The sequence below is a fragment of the Bos javanicus genome, chromosome 12 (genome assembly GCF_032452875.1).
Source record: "Bos javanicus breed banteng chromosome 12, ARS-OSU_banteng_1.0, whole genome shotgun sequence".
NCBI lineage: Eukaryota > Metazoa > Chordata > Mammalia > Artiodactyla > Bovidae > Bos > Bos javanicus.
In genome coordinates this window covers 32226413-32235835 of record NC_083879.1, presented here as the reverse complement: position 1 = coordinate 32235835, position 9423 = coordinate 32226413, and the positions used below count along the sequence as shown (strand labels likewise).

At 57.3% G+C, this 9423-nt stretch overlaps 1 protein-coding gene across 1 annotated transcript; it reads left to right on the top strand.

Moving 5' to 3' along the window:
• The first annotated feature begins 2307 nt into the window (after positions 1-2307).
• On the top strand, positions 2308-7250 carry GSX1 (GS homeobox 1). The gene is made up of 2 exons (XM_061434894.1): positions 2308-2888; positions 3329-7250. Exons 1-2 carry the CDS (start codon positions 2477-2479, stop codon positions 3715-3717), a joined length of 801 nt encoding a protein of 266 aa, XP_061290878.1. The 5' UTR covers positions 2308-2476; the 3' UTR covers positions 3718-7250.
• Positions 7251-9423: the final 2173 nt, after the last annotated feature.

Genomic DNA, 9423 nt, shown 5'->3' with positions numbered 1-9423 from the left:
TCTTCTCAAGGATGCTATTCTGCTTGGGCCCGGCTCTCTCCCGCGCTGAGTTGCACAACAAACCATTTAAACATTTCAGCACAAAACCCAATCCATTGTGGGCTGCACATTAAAAAGTGTTATTCGCTTTGAAGTTTTTGTCTAATGGCTCTAAACTGAAAGAAAATGTTTTCCTATTACTTAATTCAATCATAGCGGAGAGACTTGGTAAAAAGCCCACAGATTCTGCCCCAAAGTGTGACAGAGTTCTCTTTGTGTTTGCTTATCCTCTGCTGTCACACACTTTAATTCGCCTCTCTTTATCTGGCATTCAAAACTTTCTTCAATGACATTCAATAAGGTCCAGAGGCTGGAGGGAAAAAAAAAAAAAAAAACTGGTTATTCCCCCCCACACCCCCAGATATTCTTTCCCAGTAGCTTTGGCCTTGCTCACATTCAGGGGCTCTTAACCCCTTCCTCCCCGGGCGTGGGCTGCAGTCCCTGGAGAGAGCTCCTCACTGACCCTTTGCGGGCTCCCAGCTGCCCCTTTCAGGCTTCTGGGTCCTACCTGCACCCTGCACCTCTCCCACCCACCTCTGCCCAGAAGAGAGGCCCTCTCCCAGCTCTAGTACCCTTCTGGGCCCAGTCTTCGAGGTCCTGGCCAGCCCAAATTTTCCAGGGGGCAATTAGAACTGGCATTAAGCTGTACTGATGCACCCTGGCTTGTCCGCCAACACCTCCCCCTGCCCCCCACATAGTAGGAGCCTTGGGGGAAGAGACCTTGGAGTTGAGGGACGCCGCTGGCCCCCCAGGCGGATCGATCCATCAAGGAAGCTCCGAGTCCTTACTCTTCCTGCTGGGGACAGGCCCTCCATCTCGATTATTTCTCCCCTGCCCCTCTCTTTTATGGAATCTGTTATTTCTCCTCAAATAAACTCTCTTTGCTTTTTGATCAGCTATCATCTGCTGCTGTTTCTACCACAGAGATGTCTCGGATGATGAAAAGCTGTGCGAAGACTTCCATTCGGGCCGTCTTATTTCGTGCACTGATTCCCCGTTCAGAAAGCTTCCCTCTCCATCTCTCGCAATTCCTTTCAGGGCTCAGAGCAGGTGACTGCAGCGACTCGGTTCCAATAAAATCGAAAGTAAACGTCTTCCTCAAAAAGTCTCAGGCTGTACATTCGAAAAATGTATGCTAATATCCCATTGTATGGGAAAAGCTCCTGCCTGAAGTAGCTTGGAGCCCAGAGGACGATTTTAGAAGCTGAAGCTGTGTACACAAGGCCAGGCGTTTGCAGTTGTTTAACCACTGTGTGACCAGAAAGAAGAGACTGACGCAGGTGACAGGAGCAGGTTTTGGGGAGAGAGAAAGTCTGGTAGAGCATGGCCAGAGTCAGCAGAAGCTGGGCACAGAGCTGCCCCTGGAGCCGCTGCTCCTCTAGGGCTAACTTCGGGGAAGGCAACGACTTCCCAGCGCACCCGCGGGTCTGTTGGGGCGCGGGCCCGTGGAAAGAGCGCCCACACTCTCCATTTCTGGTGTTGTGTAAGATCTAGGTCTTTGCCGGCCAGGCTCTCCTCCCATTCCCTGTCTCTGTCCGCGATTCTCCGTGGCTAATTTCCTCTTTACAGCCACGATCATCTCCCGAACAAAGACTAAGGCGTTACAGGCAGCATCAAAGTTAAGAGAATTTGAGAAACTTAGAGAAAAGAGGGACAGCGATGCGGCTAGTGCTGGATAGCAAATACCGAACCCTTCTCTCTGCCCAGCGACGCCACCCCTGCAGGAGCCCTGCTCCTTCTGCTTCCCGTACCCGGCGAGGCGAAGGAATTCCACAGGTGGAAATAAGTGGCCAGCCATGGGGACGCTTGCGGGGTGCACAACCGAGCTGATTAAACCCAGTGGAGGCAGCCAGAACGGGGACCCGGACCGAGTCCCGCAGAAAACATGGGGGTGTGCGCGCATGGGGAGATCTGTGGAAGCAAGGGTGCAAAATCAGTAAGATAAACGGGCCGATCGCCAATGCAAAGTCAAAGGAGAGTAAGGAATAAAGAGAAAGAAAAGAATATTAAATCGCAGGAGAATGAGAAAATAAACCCGCAAAAGGGAGAGGAGGGGGCGAGGGCGCCTGTTACGGCGTGGGTGGGGTTGACAAGAATAGAGTACATTATGCAGTTCATTTAGTTAACAAGTGAAATAATGAGGAAGCGTGCAGAGTGAATGCCAAGAGAAAAGGCACAAAAACCCTATTGAGAGGCCCCGGCCGCTCCTGGCGTAGCCCATCACATGGCAATAGTCCTATTTAAGCGGCGCCGCTGAAGCCTTTCAGCACCACTAGTGCTGGCCAGCACCCCGCGCTCTCTGGGCGGCGCCTCCAGCCGCGGCCTCCCCGGAACGGGCAGCTGCGCGCGGCCGCGGCCCGAGCGAGCGCGCGGGGAGCCCCGGGGTCCGCGGGGCGCCGGGAGCAGGCCGGCGGCGGGGCGGCCGCGCGCCGGGGCCATGCCGCGCTCCTTCCTTGTGGACTCGCTGGTGCTGCGCGAGGCCGGCGAGAAGAAGGCGCCGGAGGGCAGCCCGCCGCCGCTCTTCCCCTACGCGGTGCCGCCGCCGCACGCCCTGCACGGCCTCTCCCCGGGCGCCTGCCACGCGCGCAAGGCCGGGCTGCTGTGCGTGTGCCCTCTCTGCGTCACCGCCTCCCAGCTGCACGGGCCCCCCGGGCCGCCCGCGCTGCCCCTGCTCAAGGCGTCCTTCCCGCCCTTCGGCTCGCAATACTGCCACGCGCCCCTGGGCCGCCAGCACTCGGCCGTGTCGCCCGGGGTCGCTCACGGCCCCGCCGCCGCCGCCGCCGCCGCCGCGCTCTACCAGACCTCGTACTCGCTCCCCGACCCCAGGCAGTTCCACTGCATCTCCGTGGGTAAGCCGCGCGGGGGGGCAAGGAGGGGACAGACCAAAGTTGGCCAGACGGGGATAGGGGATGAGGACCCTGGGCTCCTGGGGGCGATCATGTCGGGCGTCTGAGGGGGACACTCTGGGTGGCGTGCTGCTGGAGAGCTGGGACTGGACCCCGGCAGGGAAGGAGAGGCAGGAAGTCCCGATCCTAGCGGAAACTTCCAGGAGGGAGCGAGGGCTGGGGCGCAGGGCGTTCCACAGAGTGCGGGGCCCGGTGACTGGTGGAGTACCAGGGTCCCTAGGCTTGGCGAGGAGGCCGACCGCTATTAGCTGCCGTGCATTGTGTTGGGGCGAAGGGGTGGGAGAGAGACCAGAATCCCGGGATTCTGACGGCTGCCCACCGGAGGATGGGGCCCACGGCGCCGAGGTCTGATGGCTTGCGTCTCTGCGCCCCACCCCCTCCAGACAGCAGCTCGAACCCGCTGCCCAGCAGCAAGAGGATGCGTACGGCGTTCACCAGCACGCAGCTGCTAGAGCTGGAGCGCGAGTTCGCCGCCAACATGTACCTGTCCCGCCTGCGCCGCATCGAGATCGCGACCTACCTGAATCTGTCGGAGAAGCAAGTGAAGATCTGGTTCCAGAACCGCCGGGTGAAGCACAAGAAGGAGGGCAAGGGCAGCAACCACCGCGGCGGCGGCGGCGGCGGCGGGGGCGCGGGGGCGGGCGAGGGCGCACCGCAGGGCTGCAAGTGCGCGTCGCTCTCCTCCGCTAAATGCTCCGAGGACGACGATGAAGTGCCCATGTCTCCGTCCTCTTCGGGGAAGGATGACCGCGATCTCACGGTCACTCCCTAGGCGCACGCCTCCCCAGGGAGCCCACCCCAGACACTCCCCGCGCATGGCTCCAAGACTGCTCCTCGGACACGGCACTGTTTCCCAGGCACCCACTGCCTAAGGCGGTCGCGCACGGAAGTAGCGCGACTTTGCAGGGGTCTTCCCTCCTGGGAAGCGTCAAGAGCTTGGCTGACCTGACCTTGGTGTCCCCACCCCAGGGCCCGCGGCTATCCAAAGCGGACTCCCAGCTATGAACACACCGCAAGCGCGCGAATCTTTCTCGGCCAGGCGACACAGCGGCCCGGCCCAGCCCAGCGCCTTGCCGGCGGCCGGCGCCTCCTCGCCCGCCAGCTCCGGACTGGCTCATGCTTTCTCGCTTCCTCGGCTCTTCTCCACCCTGGGCCAAGCTCGGCCTTTCACCTCTAGGGTGCCCATTCGCTCCTCCCTCTTTTTTTTTTGTCTTTCCCTCCCCACCTCTTTGCTACGGTGATTAATCCACTTCCCCCAACCGCCACACACACTTAGGAACGCCTGGGTTTTGGCGTTTTTCTTTTCCTTTCTCCTCCCCTCCCCGCAGAGCCCCCTTGAAGTTCATCGTTCGTTTGTCGCCCCCCATCCGACCCTGCTGTGCCCATGGCTCTTCTTCCAGGAGAGAAACTGCCTGTCGGGAAGCCGGTTCACTTTGTCTTGGAGTCGCTCTGCGTTTCCCCCAGAGTCCCCCTGTCTGCCTCTGAGGACACTCGTCTCCCATACCCCAGCCCTGCCCCGGCCTAGCTTGTCATTGTAAGGTCTCTGTAATGCCAGAAGATATTTATTTATTTATTTATGTACAAAATTTTAAATAAACTTTTTTCTTTTTTTCTTAGAAATCCACATAGCTCTGGATCCCAAGCCAGGTTGGGGCTTCCTGCAGGGCCCGGTCGGGGCTGGGTGGTGGAGTCCGCCTCCATCCCTCACCTTGCTGCCCACCAGCCTCTCTCTACACCCTCAGCACCCCCACCCCCACCCCCGACTCCCTCTTCTGTGCCCACTGGCCGGGTGCGCTCCCTGGTCTCAGTCTAGTTCCGGCAAGGTGCACCCTCGCATTAGGGAGTCCAGTCCCATGGGAAGGAAGGACTCTGCCCGCCCTGTGCCTTTCGTCCTGACCCCTCCAACGCCCCCATTCTGCCTAGGGTTGGGCCCCACCTCCAGGCCAACTGGTCGGTGTGCCTGTCCCCACCGCCATCCCCAAGGTCAAGGAGTCGGTGAACTTAGTCCTCTGCTGAGCTCGGATTGATAACTTGTTATCAATCTTTTTTAAAAATCTGTCTTACTTGTTAGGGGCAAATTCCCAGCGAAATGGTGCGACCTCCTCTCGGGAAGGTCCTCACGCTTTGCAAATTTCCTTAGCGTGGGCTCTGCTCCCAAGCCGCGGTTTCGGAGGACCCAGAGGATCCTGAGCCCGGGTTCCCGCTAGGGGCCCCGAGCAGCCGGTGCAGATGGCTCCAAGACCTTACGTTCTCATCTATTCTTAATAACCCCAGAGCCCCTGACGACTTAGAATCCACACCCCAGCCCTCCTGTGGAGATAAGCTGGGGTTTTACGCATTACACGGAGGAAGAGACTCGGGAGGTTAGCGGGTCCCGCTGCGCTCACGGCACGTGGCCACAGAAGCCAGGTGTTTCTGTTCAGGAAATCGCGAACGGGAAACAGCGGATCCGGATTCTCAAGACCCGCGCCCACCACCCCCCCCTCCACGCCAAACTCCCACCCCGCCCGGTCCTGGAAGCCTGGGTCACTTCTTTTCCTGCCAGAAATCTCCACCACACACGCCCACACGCACAGCCCGAAGAGAGCCGGACTCCGCGTAAGCAAACACAGGCGTCCCTTTCCGAGAAAGGCGCTGCTGTGCTCAGCACACTTGCGGGTCATTTCTAAAACCTTCGCGCTTTTCCTTTCAGATAAAGCACATGCGGGGCTCACTTTCCAGGTCTCCTAGAGCAAAGGTGGCTGCGATCTGGCTCCCCACAGAGAGGCCACTCCAGGTTCCTCCTGCAGCCGACGCCTGGATGGTGTCCCAGGCAGAGGAAAGTCTGTCCCGTGCGCCTTCTGGCACTCTCCCCCGTGCCCCCCGTATCCCCATCTGTCTGAACCCCAGTCTCACTGAAGACTGGTTCTCCGCCCTCTCAGGAGGGTACAGCACAAACCAGCACAAGCCGAACCCAGGATGCTTTATGGCAGACCGTGAACAAAATAGCAACTAATGTGTTACTATCCATGCTTCTGACGCTCTCCGAGTTTTGCGCGGCTGACCGGCTGATCTAAGAGCCCTTGGATAGTGAAGTTTCGATCCCTTAGCTCGAGTGCAACCCGCCAGTCTGTCTGCCTTAAAACTCTGGGACCCAGCAGCAGGAGGGCCCCCAGGCCCCGGTCCACCGTGGATCCGGAGGGCTCGCTTTGGGCCAGCCCCTTCCCTGGATCATGGGACGGGGCGGGGGCGGGGGGGGGGGGGGGGTGCACCTGAGACCGGCTCTCCGCTGGCACACCCCTGGACCAGAACTGATGTGGGAGATGGGTGGGCCAGGGGGCCTGGGGGATGGGGTTGGCGTGGGGAGGGTCGGGAGGTGCGTTGCTGAGAGAGACGGAAATGGAGCTTGGAGAGCCGTGGAAAGGCTGGATCGCTCCCCCGCCGCCCGCCTCAAGCTACCCCGACTCCTTCAGTGTTGGATCCACGCAGGGGCTCCTCCTGTCCCAGCTGCTCTCAGAAGCCCCACATCCAGGGCTGCGTGCCGGGGTCCGCGCGGCTACAGTTCTCACGGGAGGGCTATCGCGCCTTCCTTCGTCTCGGCTTTCTCTACCCAGGACTTCATTTTCCCGTCCTGCTCCCAGAAAACCGGCTTTTTCGCTTTCTGGGAATAAATGCAGCCTCCTTGTGGCGGTGCCAGCGGTGACCAAGGCGGCGACAGGGGCGCAGCGCGGGAGAGCGCGGACAGGGCTGCGGCGGCGAGCAGGGGCGGCTACCGGCTTCTGAGTCCAACGTGCTTTAGTGTCCAACCCTCCTCACCCTGCGGTCTCTGTCGGCCTCGGTCCAGACCGACTCTGCTGCCTGGGTTGGGGCGCCAAGGCACCGCGCGCCTACGGACACGGAGCTTCTTACTTGGGAAGCCAGGATCCAGCCCCGTTAACCACCACTCTATTTTGAGCTGTAATTTGGGATAGCAAGGCAAATTGTGAAATTAAAATCAAACGAGTTATCAGGATGAAATTTCCTGGAAATTATCATCAAGTGTGAGTAATCCACATACAGACCCCTGGTTTATTTCGGGGACAGCACCTTCCTTTTCTCTGTGGTTTAGTGACTAGGAGTCTGGACACCAGAATCCAAGTGATCAGCTTTGCAAGTGGTCAGTTGGGTGATCTTGGGCAAGCCACTGGTTCTTCCTAAGCCTCAGTTTTGTCACTGGTAAACGGGGATTTTCTTTGCAGGGTTATCATGCACTGTTACAGGACTGAATTCACCTAAAATACTAAGCACGAGTTCTGCCAAGTTTCAATAAATGTTGACTAATCTTGCTGTGGTTGTCACTTTTCCTGCCTATAGCTGTGCCTGGGGTATGCTGAGTTATTTACCGAATGCCGGAAAATGACCACTCTCACACAGGCTGCCACCCGAACCTAACACAGAGGCTGGAGAACACACACAAATACAAATGTTTCCAGCACTCCCTCAAGTCAGTCTGTCGTTCAGAGAACCAATAACGGCCAGGAACTGCCCAGGCGCTGAAACTCACCGAAGTTCAGATAGGGACTCTCCACCTGCATTTACACCAGTTTCTCAATTTCCCACTCCTGACATTTTGGGCTAAAATATCTCTCTGTGGGGACCATCCTGTGCACTGTGGGATGTTTCACAGCATCTCTGGCCTCCACCCACTAGATGCTAGAAGCACCCTTCCCCCTGTGGTGACAACCAACAATGTCTCCAGACACTGTTCCCAGATGCCCCCTGGGGGGACATTTCTGTCTGAGACCCACTCTTCAGGTTGAGAAGCACTGATTTAGACTTGTGTCTTTTCTGCTTACGTCAGCTAGTCTGCAGCGACCAGCATTTGGTAGCCTAGCTCCAAGTACTTCTCTCCTTCCCTTCATCCATCCCTCACGGAATAGTTGAACCTTCTCCATTGGGGGCTCTGGACTCTGAACTCAGGAGGGGCTTGAGAGGATCAAGAGGAAAGAGAAGGTGGTGGGGTGTCGTGGGAGAGACCACAGATGCCTGGGAGCAGGTTGGCCAGCCCTGGACGTCTGGCTTGAAAGGGTGAATCCGTCTGGAGGCATGCTGGGTGACCAGAGTGGAAGGGCCTCTAGGCCTCTCCAAGAACCCGCTATCCTGTGGTCCCGTGACCTGTGGACAGCTGGGCTCCCTCTTCAGTCATGTCCGCAGGTACCCACAGGACTACACTTTGGGGGGAAGATGTCAGGAGCCCGGGTGGAATCCCCTTCTATCAAGGACACACACTGACCACCACCACCACCAAGGTGGTTCTTCTGAATCACAAACCGTGTCTGTTTTACCAGTGTCTGCAAGTCTGAAGCTAGAAAGCAATTCCTTTTTTACCTAGGCCTCCCATACCTGGTTCAACACAAGGACCCCTGAGAGTAGTGTCCACTGAGCACATTATTTACTTTTTCTGGGAAAAGGCTCTGGAAGGGCAAAGAGCAGGAAGTCCCTGGGGACATCTAAGAGCAAAAAAAAAGAGTTGCCTGGGCCATGGGCCCCCGAGACTGGGCTCTGGGGGTGAGTGAGGTGCTGTCGGACAATTCACAAGCAGACTCACCCACAAAGTGAGGAAGGGGCTGATTCCAGTGGGGCAGCAACCCCACCCCCCAGGGTCTCCCCAGTCTTGTATGTGGTGATCACAGGTGGACTCCTAGTTGTTGTCATTGTCACTCAGTCGTGTCCAACTCTGTGACCACATGGACTGTAGCACACCAGGCCTCCCAGTCCTCACTATCTCCTAGAGTTTGCCCAAGTTCATGTCCATTGAGTCAGTGATGCCTCCAACCATCTCATCCTCTGCTGCCTTCTTCTTCTTTTCCTTTTTGCCTTTGATCTTACCCAGCATCAGGTCTTTTCCAATACTGACATCCTAATAAAGTGTGCATGTGTGTGTGTGTGTGTGTGTGTGTGTGTGTGTGTGCGCGCTGGAGATGCTGAAATGAAAGGAAGAAAAAGAAACGTGGAGGAGAACCAGGTCACCCTGAAGCTGGACACCCAGCTTCAGGGCATCCTGTCACAATGAACCCAAGCCCTGGTGTTCCTATGGCAGAACTCTCCCTAGAAATGACCAAGACATCCCAGGCCTTGGTCTTGACACCTCACAGCCTGGTGTCCAGCCTCCATCTGTGAGCGAACTTTCCTTCCCAGCTCAGGAGGAAGTGCCGCCCAAGGCATCTGTTTCAGGCAAGAGTGGGTGAGGGGATAGAGAAGCTACGGTACATATATACAAGGGAATACTACTAAGCCATGAAAAGGAATGTGTTTGAGTCCATTCTAATGAGGTGGATGAACCTAGAGCCTATCATACACAGTGAAGTAAGCCAGAAAGAGGAAAATGAATATTGTATATTAACACATATATATGGAATCTAGAAAGATTGTACTGATTAACCTGTTCCCAAAGCAGCAATGGAGACATAGACATCAGACTTGTGGGCAAGGTCGGGGGGAGAGAGGAGAGGGGGGATGA